This window comes from Leucopleurus acutus, assembly GCF_964270905.1.
Source record: "Leucopleurus acutus genome assembly, chromosome: 10".
NCBI classification, from domain to species: Eukaryota; Metazoa; Chordata; class Mammalia; order Artiodactyla; family Delphinidae; genus Leucopleurus; species Leucopleurus acutus.
Window position 1 is genome coordinate 36,363,346 of NC_139153.1, and position 22,591 is coordinate 36,385,936.

Here is a 22,591-nt window from a genome sequence, read left to right on the forward strand (position 1 = left end):
TATTTTCTTCTAAATGTTTTATAGTGTTAACTGTTATACTTAATTCTGTGATCCATTCACAATTCCTCTTTAAATTTGATTGGCGAACACTCTGTTTCTAGGTGATCTTTATATTTTATATAGGCATACCTCATTTGATTGTGCTTCACTTTATTGTGCTTTTCAGACACCGCATTTTTTACAAATTGAAGCATTGTGGCAACCCTGCTTTGAGCAAGTCTGTCAGCGCTATTTTTCCAACAGTATTTGCTCACTTTGTGTTTCTGTGTTACATTTTGGTAATTCTCACAATATTTCAAACTTTTCATTATTATTATATTTGTATGGTGATCTCTGATCAGTGATCTTTGATGTTATTATTGTAATTGGTTTTTGTTTTGTATTTTTAAATTAAGATATGTGCTTTTTTTTTTTTTAGACAATGCTGTTGCACACTTAATAGACTACAATATAGTGTAAACTTTATTTTTATTTTATTTTTTTTGCGGTACGCGGGCCTCTCACTGCTGTGGCCTCCCTGTTGCAGAGCACAGCCTCCAGATGCGCAGGCCCAGCAGCCATAGCTCACGGGCCCAGCCGCTCCGCAGCATGTGGGATCTTCCCGGACCGGGGCACGAACCCGTGTCCCCTGCATCAGCAGGCAGACTCCTAACCACTGCGCCACCAGGGAAGCCCTAAACTTTATTTTTATATGCACTGGGAAACCAAAAAATTAGTATGGTTCACTTTACTGCAATATTTACGTTATTGTGGTGCTCTGGAACTGAACCTGCAATATCTCAGATGTATGCCTGTACTCTGACTCATTTAATTACGTTTAGTCTGGGCCCGGCTAAACACTCAGTAACATTTGAATGAATGAATGAAATCATGAACAAATGAATTAATAAGTATGCTGCAGTACATTGACCTTGATTTTGCTGTTCTTATCTTTAGCTGTGAATGTGTTCCTTCATTTGTTCAGGTGTTCTTTTGCATGTATATGAATATGTAAGTGTCATAGAACAGTTCTTTTTTTTTTTTTTTATAAATTTATTTATTACTTTATTTTTGGCTGCGTTGGGTCTTTGTTGCTGCCCAGGGGCAACTCTTGGTTGCGGTGTGCAGGCTTCTCATTGCAGTGGCTTCTCTTGTTGCAGAGCACAGGCTATAGGCATGCGGGCTTCAGTAGTTGTGGCACACGAGTTCAGTAGTTGTGGCTCGCGGGCTCTAGAGCACAGGCTCAGTAGTTGTGGTGCACAGGCTTAGTTACTCGGTAGCATGTGGGATCTTCCCAGACCAGGGCTTGAACCCGTGTCCCCTGCATTGGCAGGCAGATTCTTAACCACTGTGCCACCAGGGAAGTCCGAGCAGTTCTTATTAGGAAAAAAATGTAAGTTTGAACATTAAGAAATGGTTAAGTGATGATATTGGAATCAGCCTTTGTTTTTATTCTTTTTTCTAGCTTTTAATATGTATCTAGAGAGTGAGAATTAAACTCTTCCTTTCCCTCAGTGTAATCAGAACACTCATTGCATTCATAAGAACATCGTTGTGAAATGAGTAAAAAAATCAGAACTGAAATGCCATCAGCAGATAAGTGGATAAATTACTGCCCATATATAATACATAATGTCAATAAAACAGATTAAAAGAATGAGGGAGATTTATATGTGCTATAATAGAAAGATAGCTATGAAATATTAAGTGACAAACACACATTGAAAAACAATATATATTTTTCAAAAAATACAAAAGAGAAAAAGATAGACACGGGTGGATGTTGACTTGTGTGTAGAAAACCCATTCTCAGAGAGTATATGCCAAAGCGTTTATCATGGTTCTTTCCTGGAGGTAGGATTGTGGGGGATTTTGACTTTTGTAATATTTGATTTTTTTTTAAATGATGATCATATTTGCTTTCACAGAGACTCAGTAATGATATTTTAAAAATTCTTTCTGGATGAAACTGTAATATAGTCCTAGAGACAGAAATCTTTCTTTAAGATAAATATTTTCATATCACCAGAAATAATACTGTAGAGACTTGTATGATATTAGGCAGTTCAGTGTCACTAGCTTTGAATGGGTAAAAATATAAAGGTTAATTTGAGTTCATTTAAAACTTGATTTTAAAAATATTATGTTACCTCTCTTATATAATCATTTTGCTTTTTTCACCTACAGCTCCGTAATGGGAGGAATCCTTTAGATCTCATTGCTCCAGGTTCCAGGCTGGAATGTCAAGCTTTCCAGGAATCTTTAAGTACTTGGATTGTTACTGTAGTAGACAACATTGGAGGAAGGCTGAAGCTGCGTTATGAAGGACTTGAGAGTTCTGATAATTTTGAACATTGGTTGTATTACTTGGATCCATTTCTTCATCATGTTGGTTGGGCTGCTCAACAGGGATACGAGCTTCAGCCCCCATCAGGTGAGGAGCAATATAACATTTTTCTTTTAATATTACATTATTGTTTATTATATTTTTATTAATATCTATGAGACTGAAAAATACATTATTCTGCATATTATGGAAGCCTTTGTTAGTTTACATAATAGAGATATTGAAAAAATGTATATGGAGTAGTTAAATGCCTTTTTTTTTTTTTTGGCTTTATTGCCTTAGTAATTTGCCACACATACTGATATACCTTCTGCTCCAACTTTTACTAACTTCTGCCCCAACTCATACTGATCCGTTACCAAAACTGAAGAAAAATTCTCTAGGTAGCATGTACATAGTTACAGGAGTAGGACAGGTCTTGAGTTCAAAGCAAATTGTTGATTAAAAGATATCCCAATAATATTAAAACAGGAGTTAATGTTTGAATCAATTTACATTCATTATTATGTGCCCCAATTTGGATGCTATATTATATTATTTTGTGGACAACAGCAATCCTTATGATCTTACTGTAGGTATTTTCACCAAACCACTACCCAGGTTCTGAACAGAGGAGACGAGGTACTGAAGTTAAAGTTATAAGTTCTCTGAGTAAAGATGGTATAAGTGGGCTTGAACCCCTTCCTTTTCCCAGTGGAAAGTGACTTTTTTATGTGAATGGTTTCAGAGCAGTTATAAAATGTGTCAGTTCTCACATCACTTAAAGCATCCTGTCTTGTTTTAACTAAAGCCATCAGACATCTGAAAACTGAAGTTGAGTGGCAAGAGATCTTGGCCAAAGTGAAAGAGGAGGAGGAAGAGCCATTACCATCTTACTTATTTAAGGTAAAAACAAAAATGTTGTAGATAGGTACTTATCTTCTCACAGTAGAGTAAAGCAATATGGGGGAGCTGCAAAGCATAAAATAATCCCTGGCGTCAGTGAGAGTGCTGTGATGCCTGAAGGAGGGAAGAGGTGTGAAGGCTAGCGAGAGTGATGATCATCCTTTTTTCCTAAAAGTAGTCCAGGTTTTTTCCCGAAGCGCTCTTAAAGCATTTTGAGTCTTTTCTTTTCTACTCTTAACTACATAGCCTTGACTTGTTATAAAATAAACTTGTTTTTTCTCTGTATGACCCTCGTGTTCCGAATGTAGAGAGTAGGAGTGCTTCCTTTGGGGTTTTTTTTTTTTCCTAAATAATTTTTTCCAGGCTGGGAAGACAATTATAGGATTAGATTATTTACCAGAAGCTGGACAGTTCCATTATTTTAATTAAGAGTAGTATTCAGCTATATATGAGTATAAAATTAATGTGCAGATACTATATTTTATTCCCTCTTGGCATTTGCATTTCAGGATAAACAAGTGATCGGCGCTCATTCATTCTCTGTAAATATGAAATTGGAAGCTGTGGATCCCTGGTCTCCTTTTGGGATCTCTCCTGCTACAATTGTTAAGGTAAAATGGAGGCAACTCTCTTGGTAAGAATTCTTGTCAGGGTGACTGGTTTAGGAAATTGGTAGTGTTTTAATCTTCAAACTCCACTAATCCAACCCATTGTTTCTCCTAAGCTGTGAGGCTAGAATTAGTTCTGTGCACATTTTACATTTGTAATGTCTGGTTCTTTGTGGCCCATTCCTTTGTCAGAGCTTGGCTGCCCCAGCTAACCAAAGCCTGGGCACCAGAGTAGTGGGCTGCACATTCTTTGGGGCAGGCCTGGCTGTACATAACTATAGAGGAGATTTAAGCGGCAGGTGGCCCACGGTATCTGAAAAGTTTGGAGGCAGGCAGTGTCATCAGTGTCCAGCTAGGTGCAGGGCTCGTTGGGTGAGCAGATGTGTGGGGAACAGTTGATTAGTGTCACAAGATCTGCCAGTAGGATTGCTCCAGCCATGGATTCCAGATCCAGACTTTAATCTTTTGGAAGACTGACAAAAGCGAGGTTCTTGTTAGAAGTAACCACAAGACCTGGGCAGGTTGTCAAGGCCCAGTTACTCAGTAACTAGAACTGAGGCATAAGGTAGAGGATTTCGTTTTAAGAGTAGAGCAGAAGCCCATTTACTGAAAGTAGAACCAAAAGTCAAGTGTGACAAGAGGAATAGTTATGTGGACACTAAATCGTCTGACCTGTTGAGATTTAAATTTTCCTTACCTTAGAAGAAGATTATTCTTAGAACAAGAAGGGGGCTTCCCTGCTGGCACAGTGGTTAAGAATCTGCCTGCCAAGGCAGGGGACACGGGTTTAAACCCTGGTCCGGGAAGATCCCACATGCCGCGGAGCAACTAAGCCCGTGTGCCACAACTACTGAGCCTGCGCTCTAGAGCCCATGAGCCACAACTACTGAAGCCCATGCACCTAGAGCCCATGCTCTGCAACAAGAGAAGCCACCCCAGTGAGAGGCCCATGCACCGCAACAAAGAGTAGCCCCCGCTTGCCGCAACTAGAGAAAGCCTGCGTGCAGCAACAAAGACCCAACACAGCCAAAAATAAATAAAATAAAATAAATAAATTTATTATTTTTTTTAAAAAAAGAGTAACTTCACAAAAGGAGGGGGAAAAAAAGAACAAGAAGGGATTCTGAACTTGCAGTGGAATCAGAAGGTCCTTCCTGAAGTTGAAGGGTAGGTGGTAAGGAGCCAGGGGAGTTTCATAAAACCTTCTCTTTGACATTTGAAACTAGGCTAGGATCTGATCTAATAAACTGGTGTAGTTGACCCCTCACTGAGCCTGAACTAAGCTTTGTTTGGAGCTCAACAACTTGCATTTAAATCTAGGTTCTGTTTCTTCCTGTCAGTGTAACATGGAGCAGGTTATTTAACTGCTTTTTAAACTCAGTTTCCTTTTCTGCAAAATGGGGTTGATAATGGTACCTCGTTAGAGTGTTAGGAAGATTGAAGCTGAATTAATACAAAAAAAGCATTTAAACAGTGCCTGACACAGAGATAACATTTACTGAGTGCTTAGTAGTAGTATTAAAAAACACTTAATGTTACTATTAATGTGGCTATTAACTTTTGTAACACGTTCAGCTATGCCAAGGAAATGACGTGTGTGTGTGCGCACGCATGCGTAAACATACACGTATTGGGATTGACATATATACACTACCATGTGTAAAACAGCTAGTGGGAACCTTCTGTATAGCTTAGGGAGCTCAGCTTGGTGCTCTGTGGTGACCTAGATGGGTGGGACGGGTGGGAGGGAGGTCCCAGAGGGAGCGGGTATGTGTACACATATAGCTGATTGACTTCGTTGTACAGCAGGAACTAGCACAACATTGTAAAGCAACTATACCCCAATTAAAAAATCAAAATTTGTCTATTTTATGTGTTAAATCATACATACAGGTTTTTGATGAGAAGTATTTTCTGGTGGAAATGGATGATTTGCGACCAGAGAATCGTGCACAGCGATCCTTCGTGTGTCATGCTGACAGTCCTGGTATTTTCCCTGTGCAGTGGGGTCTGAAGAATGGTTTACACATCAGTCCCCCTCCTGGTGTGTATTCATTCTTTTCTGATTTGTTTGCTTCAAAATGAGATTTATCAGATAGCTTTACCTGGATCTTTTGTCCCCCTCTCTCCTCACACCCAGTCCTGTCCTTAATGTTTTAGGGGCCGAAGACAAGAGTAAACAAAGACCTATATTCCAGTATCTACATGTTTAAAAGTTATAAATTAAGCTTAAAAACTAGTAAATAGGGACTTCCCTGGTGGCACAGTGGTTAGGACTCTGCGCTCCCAATGCAGGGGGCCCGGGTTCAATCCCTGGTCAGAAAGCTAGATTACACATGCATGCCACAACTAAGGAGCTGGCGAGCCACAATTAAGGAGCCCGCCTGCCACAACTAAGACAGGTGCAACCAAATAGATATTTTTTAAAAAAACAAAAAACTAGGGCTTCCCTGGTGGCGCAGTGGTTGAGAGTCTGCCTGCCGATGCAGGGGACACGGGTTCGTGCCCCGGTCTGGGAAGATCCCACATACCGCGGAGCGGCTAGGCCCATGAGCCATGGCTGCTGAGCCTGCGCGTCCGGAGCCTATGCTCCGCAATGGGAGAGGCCACAACAGTGAGAGGCCCGCATACTGAAAAAAAAAGAAACCTAGTAAATAAAGTATGTCCTACTACCTTGATAAATATCTTCATAACATCCTGGGGTTCCATGCAGCTTCCTTAGTTCATTCCATCTGTGTCTGCTGGGAGGCAACAGGGGTGAGGGTAGGATGCAATGAGTGTTGGGAGCTGATTTATGAGAAGAGGCCTTAGAGCCAGAGTTAGGAGGTAGATTACTGATTTTTAGGTTTCTGGGCCTCCTCTTAGAGGGAGACTCTTTGGACCTCAGAGGGAGATTTATGGTCAAAAGTAGAACTCAGGCTGTAAGTAGGAAGGTAGCAACTCATTTTCCTCATGTTTGCAACTTTGCAAAATTTAATCTTTGACCCTTTAATCAAGGTTACTAAATATGACTTATTTGAGCTGAAATTTTAGGTATTTTTTTAACTTAGAGTATCTGGAAGTGTAAGGTGTTTATCTGATTTTTATGTCAGCAAATCAGATTATTTGACTGGCCGTGTATATACTTTATTGGTAAGCTCTTAGTAAAACATAGCTTCACTTTCTAAATGGTGATTGCTGGAACACTGGGCTGGAAGTGCTCTTTTCTGTTAATAAGAGTCACAGACTCTGAACCTTTGTCTTCCGTTCAGCCTTTATTCATCCATCAAACATTTTGTGGAATGTTTGCTTTGAGCCAGGCATTGGGAAACAAAAGTGAGAATGGCAGTTCCTTCAATGAGTAAATAGGGGAAAACCGTAACAACCCCCCAGGTTCTCCCTCATCAGTGAACAGACAGTGGGAGTGCCTGCCTGGTGGTGATGGTTGGGGGGACATACCTACAGGAGCAAGTTCTTGCTTTGCAGGAATGCTCTGAACATCCCAAGTTCCTTATCCTGCCCGCTGCCATTACATGAGAAGAAAAAAAAATTAAAGATACCACCTCTCTTAGCATTGTTGTAGACAACTCAGCTGTCTTTGTAAATATCAGTAGAAGGAAAGTAGTAGATTATGTAATTTAAAATGGTAGTTAATTTACTGTCAGGAATTGAGGGGGAGGCAGAGAGAACATGGTGCCACTCTGAGGTGGGCAGAGGAGGTGACTGCAGGGGCTGTTTGGCTGTAGGCTGGTGTGCTCTTGAGTAGCTTGCTCTGTGCCTGTGGGAAATTGAGCTCTGGGGAGCGGAGGTGAGCTCAGACACGGCGGGGCAGCCAGACTCAGTCCAGCTCCTTGCACAGAGCCGGTGCCTTCAGGGTGTCAGGTTAGAGGGGCTTCTGCCAAGAACCTGTAGACTTAAGCGGGGAATTAAGCTCAGCTTTTTTCCTGAAATGAATTCATGATTCAGCTTATAGAGCACTGAGATTCTATAGAACACGAATCTGAAACCTGTGCTGGGAATATTAGTAGTTGCTAAGACATGTTTAAGGGAATAGCTTTACGAAAGAAAAAAGTCTTCACCGATTAGATAGTGCTGTAGGTTGCTCTTTTCCTTTAGACCCTGGGACTCTCTCCTTTAGAGGTGGGATTTATTAGCACAAATCAAATTCAGTCATAACTATCTTAAATGCTTTTGGTAAATTGTCAGCAACTAATCATATAAAATACTGTTCAAATAAATGCCTAATTTGAAGTGTGAGTTTAAAAATTTATCCAGAGTTGCTCTATTTTATAAAATTAATACTTTGGATTTAATAGGGTGTTATTTCCCCTCTCTAAAATGATCAAAGTCCTCAAATTAGCAAAATTAGAAGTTGTGGGTGGACACCTTGCAGAGTGGCAAAGCCAGGCAGGCATGTGAGGTGTGAATCATTGCTCTTTTGTCCCTACCTAGGCTACCCAGGCCAGGACTTTGATTGGGCCGACTACCTCAAACAGTGTGGTGCTGAAGCTGCTCCCCAGAGGTGCTTCCCTCCGGTGAGAATCCTGTCCCCTTAGGGCCACTGCTTTGGGGCTGCTGGGGACTGCTGTGCTTCCCTTGCTGTAATGATGTTTACTCTGAAGCCAGTTCTCTCATGCAACCCCAAAACGCCTCTCGTTGATTGTAATAAAATGGTCCAAGGAAAATTTCATTTGCTGCGGAAGTTAATTTGTTAATTTAATTAGCTTAACAGTTTATCAATTTGGTTTTTTTTATTAGCTGAAATCATGTGAATTTAAAATTTTAGTTTATGATTAGTTTTAATGGTCCATTAATATGAAAAAATGATGAAATATTAAGGAGAGAAAATTATTAAACTTATTTATGGTTTACAGAGCCAAACAGCAGTAAAAAGCTTAGAACATAAAACAACAGTTTCCTGCTCTGTCCCTTTCCATGGCTTCCCTTCCCAGAAGTATTCACTTCCTATTCTTCTCACTGTTTGTTATTCTCATATTTATACTTCCTCACTTATAATTCGCTGCTATCTTTTGAGTTAATTTTAGATGTGTCTCTCAATTCTGTATGACAGTAAGTGAGTAATCTAGCTATTTTACCTTACCTTTCTCCTCTGTCTTACCTATCTGCTCTTCCTATTAGAGTGATATTACAATTCTCGGTTAAGTCTGAATTTGAGTATTTACATTATCATGGGCATTTAGGTGTTACTCACAGATTAGCAGTGTAGTATTTTACGATTATTTCCTTCTTTTATTTGTCCTCAAGTTAATAATTGCCTTGTTTTTCATAGCCTAGTTTTCTTTGCTTATAATACTAGTTCTTCCCACACCTTCCAGTAGATTCTCAAAACTATTAGCGTATCAGGAAATCTGTCCTGTCTAATATATATTTTTTAGAGACACCCCTCTTAGCAACCTCTTTTTAGACAGGTTACTGTCTTGGCTTGCCATGTAGTTTTAATTCTGGAAACTGCTCTGCTGTGTCACCCAAGGAATTGCCTCTCCTTCTTCTTAGGACTTGGGATTCCTGTTTTATATATCTCATGGCCTCTTCTTTTTTGGTTTACTCCCTTGTTTTGATGGAGCCTGTCTCTCAGTAGCTTCCTGAAATGGGATGCAAGAGATGTAAGTGTTAGTAGACTTTTGGTGTTTGAAAATATGTTCACTCTACTAACTTGACTGATCGTTTGGCTCAATGTGGAATTTTAGAATGCAAGTTATTTCACTTTAGAATTTTGAAAACCTCAGTTGTTTTCTACTTATAGTGTTGGTATTGAGAAGTTGAAAGCCATTCTTATTCTTGATCTTTCATATATGACCTGCCCTTTTCTCTATCCCTGGAAAGTTATAGAATCTCTTTTGTCGCTCCCTTTCAGTGTCAAGCTATGGCTTGGCCTGTCTTCACCCATGTGCTGGGGCATGGAGAGCACATTCTCTCTGGAAACTTGTGCCTCTCTGTGCTGGGAAGTTCCCTTGGATCTCTTCTTTGATTTCCTTTTCTTTTTCTCTCTTCTCCTTCTGGAATTCTCATTTTGGTGGCCCTCTGGACCAGGCCTCCAATTTTGCCGCACCCTCCCCACCCCCACCGCTTTTCCTGTTTCTTAGGGGTTTTTTTTTTGCTTTGCTTGCTGGAAGATTTCCTAAACTTTATCTTTCAACCCTTATTTTGAGTTTTTAATTTTTGATACCACATTTTTACTTTTTAAAAACTCTTTCTGAATATTTTTAATAACATACTGTTCTTATTTTAAAGATGCAATAGTTTTTCTCATCTTTCAGAGGATGTTAATTACCCCCACCTTTTGTGAGTTTTCTTCTTACATAATCTGTTTTCTCCAAGTTGCTTGTTTTGTCTGTTTTGGTCTCTAGTTTTCATATGTTTAGATATCTGGTAATTCCTTGGTGGAATTTGCTTGCTTATATTTAAGAAATGGGAGACTAAAAGATAAAGCTGATTGGAAGCTCTGAGCATGTGGGTGGGGCTTGTCAACCTTGAACTTCCCTATTGGGTAAGATCTGTCTGGCCATTTGTTGGGGAAACCTAAATCCATGTCTTTATGTGTTCCTTCTTGTGCTTCATATTGCCCCAAGAAGTCTCTTCCATTTGCTCGCATGGAGGGTAGTAGCAGGGACTGGGCCTCAGCATTCCACATGCTAATCTCTGTTCTGGACAGCATGCATGCCCTCAATAGTTCCTGTGTCCTCCTGCCCAGGGATCTGTTGTTTTACCCTCTGCAGGATAAATCTTATCTTCTGTAGGGAGGGAAAGGGACAGTTACCCTGGGGTGTGGAATGGAGGAGTTGCTCTAGGATTAACTGTTACTTGGAAAGTTCTCTCAGATGAGCACGTGAGTTAATACTGAGTATGTATTTGATTAATTTATCTTCTAGTCAATTTCTGAGCATGAATTTAAGGAGAACATGAAGCTTGAGGCAGTGAACCCTCTTCTCCCTGAAGAAGTGTGCGTTGCCACCATTACTGCAGTGAGAGGCTCCTACCTGTGGCTCCAGTTGGAGGGTAAGCGTCAACACCCCTGAGAAGCCTTCGTCTGACCACTCTTCTTTGCCTTCCTGTTTACCCCTGTAATGTGGCTTGTTAAACTTAATTGATTAGCTAAATAGGGGTCTTGTTCAGAGACTTCTAATTTGTAATGTAAGACTCTGAGCTAAAAATTCATCCTCCTGTCCTTGACCTTCAAATTTTAGGAAATGAATATGAATAAAAGCCTTCACTTATATGGCCCCCTGTTTTCTTGAACGGGAAAATACAAGTTAAATAGCATATATTTTGACGTGACCAAAATACATGAGCATGAGCATTAGTAACTAGCTTATTCAAGAGATTATATTTTGGTTGCCCCCAACCAGTAGAACCAAAAAGTATGTAAAATTGAAAAGATATATTATGCTAAAAGTAATATTCAGTGATGGGACAGGTTTGTGGACAGAAAGTAGTATGCGAGTACTCAGCACTACAGCTAACTATGCCTGGGTTTCTTTTTTTTCACTGCTGAGTAGTCAGACACGGTCCTTGCTGTTGTTCCTGGTTTGTAGAATCGGCCTTTAACATAGGTGTCAAGGACAGTATTGGATGTACATGTTTATGCAACCCCTGCTGAGCAACTTTGTTTACATCACTTTCTGACTTGAGCCCACCAGTCTAACTTCTGGCTTGTTTCTGAGTACCAGAAGTAATGTTTTTATTGAGTAGAACTATAACGTTTGCCTTTTATTTTCCAGTTATTTCGTGGAATTGACGACCATATTTGTCAACCATCTGAATGATATTACTGGTAGTTCTAGGTGCTTATTTGCTGTTCCCTAACTAAGGGTCACCCTGTACATTGACTACCTGTTTTGGTCTTTATACAGTTACGCTTGGGGGACAGTTTGCTTTTTCTCTTAATGTTTGTCACACATGAAAAAGTATGACTTCTGTGTAAAGGGAACTTGGTTAAGAGACTTTGTGTCTGTATTATTGCAACAGTAGAACACTGTCTACTAGAACATTGTCTAGAAAGTAGTTTATGAAGAAAGCTATTTAATAGTCTTTAAAAAATTTTTTTTAAATCTAAACAGGTTCTAAGAAACCCATACCTGAATTTATTGTGAATGTGGAATCCATGGATATATTTCCTTTGGGCTGGTGTGAAACCAATGGCCATCCCCTCAGCACTCCTCGCCGAGCACGAGGTAGCTGTCTATTTCTGGGTCAAAGGATTGATTGTTAAATAATTTGCTGTGTGGCTGTTACCAAGTAGGATGAATCTGGACATTTCAGAGAAAATAAAATGATATTCTGGTTATCCGTTTCTGCATAGGAAATCATTCATTGCAACAAAACATTTATTATCTCGCATTTCTGTAGGTCAGGAATCTGACGCAACTTAGCTGGGACCTCTGGATCCGAGTCTCTGGTGAGGCTGCATTCAGGGTTTCAGCAGGGCTCTTGTCATCTCAAGGCCCAACGGGGGGAGGATCTGCTCCCAAGTTTACTCAGATGGCTGTGGGCAGGAATTCATTTCCTTGTGGGCTGTTGGACTGAGGGCCTCAGTTCCTTGTTGACTGTCAGTTGGAGGCTTCCCTCAGTTTCTTGTCATGTGGGCCACTTTGTGGGGGAGCTCACAGCACAGGAGTTGGCTTCCATCAGAGCCAGCAAGCAAGAGAGTGAGAGATTGAGCAAGACACAAGTCCCCATGTTTTGTGACCTAATCTTAAAGTGATGCCCCCCCAACTTTAAAAACAGCTTTATTGAGAGATATTTATATACCATAAAATTTGCTCCTTTAAAGTACAGTTGACCCTTGAACAATGTGGGTTTGAACTGTGTGGGTCTACTTGTATGTGGATTTGTTTCAATAAATATGTACTACAGTACTACATGACCCCTGGATGGTTGAATCCGCGGATGCAGAACTGGAATGTAAAGTTATGCATGGATCTTCGATTGCTTGGGGGTTGGCACTCCAACCCCTGCATTGTTCAAGGGTCACCTATATTTAAAACCTAGTTCTGAGGGCTTCCCTGGTGGCGCAGTGGTTGAGAGTCCACCTGCCGATGCACAGGATGCGAGTTCGTGCCCTGGTCCGGGAAGATCCCACATGCCATGGAGCGGCTGGGCCCGTGAGCCATGGCCACTGAGCCTGCGCGTCCAGAGCCTGTGCTCCGCAACGGGAGAGGCCACAACAGTGAGAGGCCCGTGTACCGAAAAAAAAAACCAAAAACCTAGTTCTGTGTTTTTTTAACTAGCAAGTACTATAAGTATTGCTATGTCTTTATACAGAAAACAAAAATAATATTTTTAAGCCTCCCTGGGACAGCCAACTTCTATGAATATTTTCTGGGGGGAAATAAAATGGTGTAGCTGCTTTGGAAAACAATCTGGCAGTTCCTCGAAGTGTTAAATATAGAGCTATGTACTCATGAGAAATGAAAACATATATCCACATAAAAATTTGTACACAAATGTACATAGTGGAACCAATCCAAATGTCCATCAACTGATGCATAGATACACAAATGTGGTATCTCCACACCATGGAATAGTATTCAGAAATATAAAGGAATGAGGTGTTAGCACGCACCACAACTTGCATGAACTCTGAGAACATTATGCTAAGTAAAAGAAGCCAGTCACAAATCATACATGTTGTATGATTCCATTTATGATTTAACAAGCAAATCTAGAGAGTGGAAAAGTAGATTAGTAGTTACCTAGGGCTCGGGGGTGGTTAAGTGGAGAGGTGATTGCTAAGGAGTACCGAGTCTCTTTTTGAGATGATAAAAATATTCTCAAATTGACTGTGGTAATAATTGCCCAACTATGTGAATACACTAAAGACCAGTGAACTGCGTATGGTTGTCCCTCCATATATGTGGGGGATTGGTTCTGGGACCTGCCATGGATACCAACATCTGAAAATGCACAGTTCCCATAGTTGGCCCTCTGTCTCTGCGGTTTTGTATCTGAGGAATCAACTAACTGCAGACTGTGTAGTACTACAGTATTTACTGTTGAAAAAAATCCACATATACTCAGACCCATGTTGTTCAAAGGCCAGCTGTAAGCTAAAGTTAGCTTAATGCATATGTAACTTTTCCTTTGTCTTTTAATTTTTCTTGACATTTATATATTTTTTTTCTTTGTACAGTACACAAACAGAGGAAAGTTGCAGTGGTTCAACCAGAAAAACAGTAAGTGATAGTATGTTTGAATAGTTGACATTTGAAAGTTAAATATCTAGAAGAAGAAATAACTATTTCAGAGAGTATATCTCCTCATATATTGTTTTCTCAGATGGAAGCATAATCCTTTAATTCAGTTTTTGATAGTTTATATACTTCTCCTTACAATATGAGCATTTCCTAAAGTGGCATTATATATAAAAGGGTACAATGCATTCTCAAGATGTTCCCCAAATTGAATTTTCTTTGGCTTTTAGACCCTGAAGACATTTGAATAAGAGAGGAAATAGAGTCTCTATGCTGGTGTTTGTTAAGGAAAACAAAAAATTTTAAATCAGGTTATGATTTGTCACAGTGAAAAGAACTTGAGGAAGAAAACAACAACTCTACAAGAAAAGTCACACTCAGAGGAGTGCTTCTGTCTCCCATTAAGAAGCCCTTTGGGACTTCTCTGGTGGTCCAGTGGTTAAGACTCTGCACTCCCAATGCAAGGGACCCAGTTTCGATCCCTAGTCAGGGAACTAGATCCCACATGCCACAACAAAGATCCCGCACGTGGCAACGAAGATCCCACGTGCTGCAACTAAGACCCGGTGCAGCCAAGTAAATAAACAAATAAATATTTTAAAAAAAAAAGCCCTTTGTAGCATTCCTTCATACACACTGTTGAAAAGCAAAGAATTAGTGGTGCCTTTAAAATACAAGGGATTCTGTGTGCACGTGTATTTTTTTAAATTGGGTTTTCAATTCTGTCTTAGCTCAGGCTGCCAGAACAAAATACCAGAGACTGGTGGCTTAAACAACAGAAGTGTATTTCTCACAGTTCTGGAGGCTGGAAGTCTAAGATCAGGTACCAGCCTGATTTGGTTCCTGGTCAAGGCTCTCTTCCTAGCTTGCAGATAGCCATCTTCACGCTGTGTCCTCACATGGCAGGAGCAAGGAGGAAGGGAGTTCGTTCTTTCTTGTTCTTCTTATGAGGCCACTGGTCCTATTGGGTTAGAGCCCCACCCTTATTTACTGCCTAAAAGGCCTATGTCCAAACACACTCACATGGGGTGGGGGTGGAATTAGGGCTTCAACATATGAATTTAAGAGAACACAGTTCAGTCAGTCTGTAGCAAATTCTGTATAATTTATAGCTGCTTTCATGGTTATGTGAGTAATAAAACAATTTCTCTCCAATTGTGGTGGAGAGAAAGGCTGCAGCATTCTAACCCAGCTAGAGGACTGAGAAAGCAATGACAAAAAAACTGGCTTTGGTTTTTTCCTTGACTTAGTCATCAAGACTGATCCAAAGGTTTAGTGAGGAAGTATTCTGAAAAGATAAATTAACCTTTTTCAGTGATTGCTGCATATGGTGTAATTCTGTTTTTGTAATTTGTCTTTAATTTTGAAACTGATAGAAGGAAACAGACCCTATATAAAAATGCTTCTGTTCTTCATCTATTAAAAAAACAAGTACAGATCTTCCTCGATTTATAATGGGATTATGTCCCAATAAACCCACCTTAAGTTGAAAATATCATAAGTTGAAAGTGCATTTAACACACCTAACCTACCAAACATCGTAGCTTAGCCTACCTTAAATGTGCTCAGGACACTTATACATTAACCTTCAGTTGGGCAAAATCATCTACCACGAAGAATACTCGCGTGATTTATTGACTACTGTATTGAAAGCAGAAAACAGAAAGGTTGTAAGTGTATTGATTGTTTACCCTGTGATCTCCTGCCTGACTGGGTTGCTGCCCAGGAACATGGCTTGTACCGCATATCACTAGCCAGGGAAAAGATCAAAATTCAAAGTATGGTTTCTGCTGAATGCATATTGCTCCTGCACCATCGTTAAGTGGAAATATCGTTAAGTCGAACCACTGTAAATTGGGGACCATCTGTAGTTTACTTGCAGTTTAAGAATCCAACAAGGAATTCTATAATTTGTTGCTCACATGAATGCAAGTTCATTGGAACATGCAGTATCACAGTACTGTCTACAGACTGTTGTCCCCTTAGAACATGTCCATGGTTTTTAAAACAATTGCTGTTTCTAAAAAAAGTACAATTGAGGAAGTACCTTTTGTTACCAACTTTGCAATCTGCCACATTTGTTTTCTTCTTAGATTTGAAGGAAACTAATCCTCACATTTTACTGACCTTAGGAATTATCTCATTATTTTGTTGTGTTTTCTTGATGCAGAATACCATCCTCAAGGACTGTCCATGAGGGTCTGAAGAATCAGGAGCTGAGCTCCACAGACTCAGGTATAAGTGCATGCAATCTTAGGTAAAAGACAACCTTTAGCTTCTTTTAATGGACTATATCTAAAAATAACTTATTAAACAATACCTTTGATTTATGGGATGTAGCTTTATAGAGGGGTCTCTTAATTGTGATTTTGAAGAGTTATAATTGTCTAAGATATATTTAGTTTAATAATTATCTTTAGGCTGGTATTTCTGTCCATTATAAATGGACATTATAATATTTTAGCCATTATTTACTGATCACTTGTCAGTGTTAAAGGCCCTGGAGGTCAATATATCATCCCTGAGTTTAAATAAAGAAACTTAGGCTTTTCAGATCGTGCTCTTTTTTTAAACTGGGTGGTTGAGAGATAGATACTTATTCTTCTTTAAAACCTTTTTATGATATACACACTTTGTATATATATTTTGCAATTTAAAAAAAACAAACACTGAAAAACAGATTGTTCCAGAGGCAATGCCTGATAAATTAGACAAGGATCCTTGCTGGAGGCCCAAGCCTTTTGACCAGGGCTCCTTGGAACTACTCTTGACACCACTTTGCTGGTTGTATAATGCTTAGCATCTTGGCTCTGTGTGTTTTAGCACAGATTAGGCATTTGGGTGGTATTTAGTAAATGCCTAGAAAAGAAAGGAAACCAAAGCTCAAAGAGGTCACACAGCTTACAGTAGAAGGGTCAGAAATGGAACTCAAATTGTTCTCAAGTTCAAAACCTGCACTTTTGTCTCTTCTACCCACTGCCTTTTCATAACATCATTTATACATAGAGGATCAGGGCTGCATGACTCCTTATTTTTGACATGTTACTGACCGTTCTAATGCCTACTAAAACTAAAGAATTAAGACATTAATATCTCATGTGACCACAACCAAAATGTGTTTGCTTTGGGTTTTGTCATATGTCAAGTTACCTTGGAAACAGAGCCTGAGACTCTGATATTTGCATGCAGGAGTTTCATTGGGGAGTGCTTTTTGAAACACTCCTGGGAAGGGTAAAAGATGCAGGACTGGGCAGAGGGAGAAGTTGAGTCACAGTGCAGTTGTAACAGAAGTCTCTTCCAGTCCCACAGGGAGCCTTGGAGCTGGTATAGCCACTGAGTGTCCCTCAGTGGTGTGTCCCTAGAGGTGTGGTGGCCACACCCTTGTACTCCCTCCTTGGTCAGTTATTGGAAGTGAGCTGCTTCTCCCTCCCCACCTCACAAAGGGTGGGACCTTGGGCAAGGTAGCTCTCTCCTACTGAGGGACAGTTCTGGACTGAGAGATATTCCAGGATAGACTCACAACTAAGAGCTGTAAACTCCCAACATTCCCAGCAGCAGGGAGCATCCCCTGAGGGGATCTGGGTGACAGAGTTCAAATGGAGAAGTGGGCACCGACATGCTGACCACTGTGCTAAGACTGGGTTCTTAATTAGAGAATGAACACTATGTACTTCAGGGTGCTATCAACACTGGGCAGTGTACACGCTCGTTTCCTTTTGATTAACAGGGCAGTGTCCATCAGAAGAGCTTTCTTTGCTTTATATGAAAATGGAAAATGTTTTAGTGTCCTTGAATTTTTTTACATTTAGTAGCTGAATTGCCAACTACTCATATGAGGGAATTAAAAAAACCTTATATTGGAGTACAGTATTCATACAGAAAAATAGTTGAAGAGAAGGGTCTCTAGGCCTAGTTATACCCCGTAATACCTAAAGAATTTAGAGATGTGGTCACAGAATGCTTTTATCCCTCTGAGGAATCGCAGTGATGGGTGGGCTCCCACATCACCAAACGCTACCAGCATACTAGTTGGTAGTTTTAAGGGGACAAACTGTAGTTCTGGATAATATTCACCATCACTGTCTAGAAATATTCTAGAATCGATTATTGAGTCGTTGATCTTCAGGAATCATCATGAGTTCTTGAAGTAAATCCTCCACTTCCTGTAATGATAGAAGCGTGGGGCTCTGGAACAATGTTGCATTAACCAGGAGTTAATCTGCAGTAAGGATGTTGTTGATCTCAGCAGAGTGATAGCTCTATAATAGACTTGTTGTAAGTATAAGGTATTTCACGCTCAGACAGTATGTTAAACTCCAAAATAAGTTAAGTCCTGACTTTATGTAATGGTGGATATGCTGGGTTTTTTCTTCAGTAATTCAGCTTTGGAAACATAGGGTAGAAAACTATTCTGTTCTGAATATTTGTTTCTCTTCATTTCTCAGTTATGATTAATGGAAAATATTGCTGTCCAAAGATATACTTCAACCACCGTTGCTTCTCAGGGCCATATCTTAACAAAGGAAGGATCGCTGAGCTGCCTCAATGTGTGGGACCCGGGAATTGTGTCCTGGTCCTCAGAGAGGTAAGGTTCCCGCCTAGAGTAAAAGAATTTAAGAAATTTTACAGCAGTCTGGTAGACTCATTCAGACAAGGATCAGCGTGCCGTAGGTGTAACAACTCTAGGTTTTATCAAAAGTGACTCACTTTTCTCATGTATTGGACAGTGAACTAGGCACATAATTATTTTTGCTCCATAGGAAACATTCACCTAAGCAGTTCTTCACGTGGCAGGTTCACCTCTGTCAGTGTAGAAAGGTCTTCTGTCAGAGACCACGTGAGGACCATGCAGGAGTGAACATGAGAGTAGTCTAAGCCTGAGAGGCTGTGTGGTATTAACCGGGGACCGTGATAGAACTACATACACATCTGCTGGACTTGAGCTTCCCAGGCAGGGTGCTGCACTGTGGGTAAGAGATGTGAGGGTTCCAAACCTATCAGCCCTTAGGGTAGTGAGGCTGTGCCTGGGGAGGCCAGAGCTTCTGTGTGTACCATGACTAGGAAAGGATTTGGAAGCAAATGCTAGAGTGATTTTAAATTTGTGGTGCCTATTTCTTCCTGACCATAATGTTTAGAATATTTAAGAGGGTCTCATTACTGTCTTATTTGCAACTTTGGTCAACTGTCATATCTTCAGTATTATTATTTTGTTAACGTTTGTCAATTAATATGACTAGAATTAATCACCTAGGTGACATTCTAGGGAATAGCAAGGTTCTAATCATCTGCTTTTCTCCTCCCCAACCCATATTTCTGCTTTAAAAATGGAGCACAGGTCCTCACTTTACTGATCAATGCAGCCTATAAACCTAGTCGTGTCCTTCGGGAGCTGCAGCTGGACAAAGACTCTGTGTGGCATGGATGTGGGGAAGTCCTCAAGGCCAAGTGAGTAGGCTCCCCTGCCCTTTATTCTTTTTTTTTTTTTTTTTGGCTGCATTAGGGGTCTTTGTTGCTGCATGCGGGCTTTCTCTAGTTGTGGCTAGCAGGAGCTACTTTTTGTTGCGGTGCGTGGGCTTTGCATCGTGGTGGCTTCTCTTGTTGCAGAGCACAGGCTCTAGGCGCACAGGCTTCAGTAGTTGTGGCTTGTGGGCTCAGTAGTTTTGGCTCGTGGGCTCCAGAGTGCAGGCTCAGTAGTTGTGGCGCACGGGCTTAGTTGTTCCGAGGCCTATGGGATCTTCCCGGACCAGGGCTTGAACCTGTGTCCCCTGCATTGGCAGGCAGATTCTTAACCACGGTGCCACCAGGGAAGCCCCCCCTGCCCTTTATTCTTAATCATGCTTAACAGGTCACAGAATTGATTCTTCCATGGATAATATTAGGGTACTTACGTTCCCTTGGGCAGGGCTTCTTCAACTATTTGTGGTAAAGGACCAGGTTTGTTTTCTTTTTTAAGTTGCTATCCTATTATACTTTTATAAAATATGGTAAAAATGAGTTACAAAAATATGGAATTCAAAAGACATACAATGCAGGAACAGCTTTTTTGTTACTAGATTTAAGAGCTATAAAATTACTTCTGCAAGTTACTGTGAAAGTTTATAAAACATTTGCTCTTGTTTTCTGACCTCATCTTGTCATGGATGGGTAACAGTTGGCAGGTTATATTGGTCCGTGGACCATACTCGTGGTACCACTACTGTAGGGTCAAGGAAGATTTAACGAAAGTCACTGTTTTTTTAGTGGTTAGTGTAGAAGTTATTTGAAAACCTTAAACATAGGAACAAAAAGCGGGGACCTTACTTTGCTAATTTAAAAAGTCAGCTTTTAGTTGTCATAGCTTACTAGATTATAAATTTAAGTACAATATAAATTCCTCATTGTTTTCAGAGTCCTCAAACTGTAAAGGACATAGAATATTCTAAGAAGCAAAAATATTTTTCAGGTCTGTTAATATACTTGATTTTTCTCTGTAATCACTAGCCCAATAAACTTGGTATCTGATGTCTTCCAATGGCAGATACAAAGGAAAGAGTTACCGAGCTACTGTCGAGATAGTGAAAACAGCAGATCGGGTGACTGAATTCTGCCGGCAAACCTGTATCAAACTGGAGTGCTGTCCTAATCTCTTTGGTCCACGGATGGTTCTGGATAAGTGTTCAGAGAACTGCTCTGTACTTACAAAGACTAAATATAGTGAGTCAAGTTTTTTAAATTTGTTAACTGTAGCAGCTGACCATATCTCATATCCTAGAAGGTTTTTATTTTGCAGACATTCAGATATAGCAGAGGTATGCAAACTTTTTCTATAAAGGGCCAGATAATATTTTAGGCTACGGGTCATAGGATCTCTTTTGCATATTCTTTTTGTTTTGTTTTAATTTTTTAAAAGAACACTTTTAAAAATGTAAATACTATTTTTAGCTTGTGGGCCATACCAAAACAGGCCATGGGTCACATTTGGCCTACAGGCCCTAGTTTGCCAACCTTTATGTACAGAGTGTATATAAATTAACTGTTGCATCTAATAGGATATGGAATCTGTTTATACAGTCTGCATGTATTTATTACAGGTCCACTGTGTGCTGCCACTGTTCTAGCACTGGGATACAAATGTAAAGAAAAAAATTCCTTTCCTCACTGAGTTTACATCTTAATGTGGGAGATAGATAATAAACAAGTGAACAAATAGAGGGAAGTACTATGGAGAAAAATGAAGGAAAATAAGCAAAGTAGGAGAGTGAGGAAGGCTAGCAGGTGGGGTGCTGTTCATACAGGTGGCCAAGGAAGTGAAGGAAGCAGGAGAGCTAGCTGTGCAGACACTGGGGTGAGAGTGCTGGGCAGGAGGCAGGAGTATGTCATAACAACACCTGCTACCTCTCATTGCTTGTCTTCTCTTTTGTGAAACGGCAAAAAAAAAAGGCATTCAGAATGAAATGTTTAATTTGGAGTCTTGTCAAGGCATTGTTACCCAAACACAAAATTCTGATCCTACTTTTCCTTAAATCCTTAAATCCCACAAGCCCTGATGTCACTTAGGAGAATTAATACAGAGGTGGATTTTACCTTGTTAAACTTGAAGATTTCTTTCAGGGGGTCTCTAATTTTGGGCCTCTTAAACTTTATCATGCGTGCAAATTCTGAGGATCTTGTTGAAATAGAGGTTCTGGTTCATCATGCCATGGGTATCTGGGGCCGTGCAAATTCTGAGGATCTTGTTGAAATAGAGGTTCTGGTTCATCATGCCATGGGTATCTGGGGCCTAAGTGTCTGCATTTCCAATAAGTTCCCAGATGCTGGTGATGCTGCTGATCCAAGGTCCATATTTAGCGTGACAAGTTTTCTAATTAGTATATGAATCACAAAATCATATGAGAGTATCTAACCTAGTTTCTACTTATATTTATTGGATTATAAACTCCTTAAGAGCAGAGTTTGTCTAACTCATTATTATTGTGTCAGATTCAGCACTTAGTTTAGTAAATTGCAATGGTTATTAGTGGCCAAGTGAAATGTACTGTTCATATAAGCACATGTATAAGTACACCAATTTGAGCCTTTGGATGTATGTGGATTATGTTATGCTTTTTGTCTTGAATTTATCTTTCACAATGATATAATTGAAATTAGCCTAGATTTTAGGACTCTTTATAATTTTTCCCAATTAGTAATTTGAATGATATCAAATGGATTTATATCCTTTAGTATTCATTTTTTGCAAAAAATTACATTATATTTTGATATTATTTTAATATGTAACTCAGAGCTAAACTACGTATATTTCATTTTTGGAATTGTCTCTATATTCTAAAATTTATATGAAAATACAAAGGACCTAAAATAGTCAAAACAATCCTGAAAAAGAAGAGTAAAGTTGGAAGGCTTACTCTATCTGACTTCAAGTCTTACCATAAACTATAGTAATCAAAAGTGGGGTATTGATGAAAGAATAGTCAAATAGAGTGATGGGACAGAATAGAGGGTCCAGAAATAGAGACAAACTTATGTAGTTAAAGAATTTTCAACAAAAATGATAAATTTAATGGGAAAGGAATTTCTTTCAACAAATGGCACTGGTACAATTG

At 39.9% G+C, this 22,591-nt stretch overlaps 1 protein-coding gene across 2 annotated transcripts in view; it reads left to right on the plus strand.

Annotated features, from left to right (window-relative positions):
• Nucleotides 1-22,591, plus strand: part of SFMBT1 (Scm like with four mbt domains 1) — a 127,200-nt gene that overhangs the window by 98,876 nt on the left and 5,733 nt on the right. For both annotated transcript variants that reach the window (XM_082849126.1, XM_082849127.1), the window contains 12 exons: nt 2,167-2,413; nt 3,117-3,211; nt 3,721-3,822; nt 5,713-5,863; nt 8,251-8,333; nt 10,689-10,815; nt 11,877-11,990; nt 13,949-13,991; nt 16,180-16,244; nt 18,455-18,594; nt 19,345-19,454; nt 20,527-20,702. In XM_082849126.1, the coding sequence (XP_082705252.1) occupies nt 2,167-2,413; nt 3,117-3,211; nt 3,721-3,822; nt 5,713-5,863; nt 8,251-8,333; nt 10,689-10,815; nt 11,877-11,990; nt 13,949-13,991; nt 16,180-16,244; nt 18,455-18,594; nt 19,345-19,454; nt 20,527-20,702 (1,453 nt within the window). The remainder of the gene's footprint in view (nt 1-2,166; nt 2,414-3,116; nt 3,212-3,720; nt 3,823-5,712; nt 5,864-8,250; nt 8,334-10,688; nt 10,816-11,876; nt 11,991-13,948; nt 13,992-16,179; nt 16,245-18,454; nt 18,595-19,344; nt 19,455-20,526; nt 20,703-22,591) is intronic.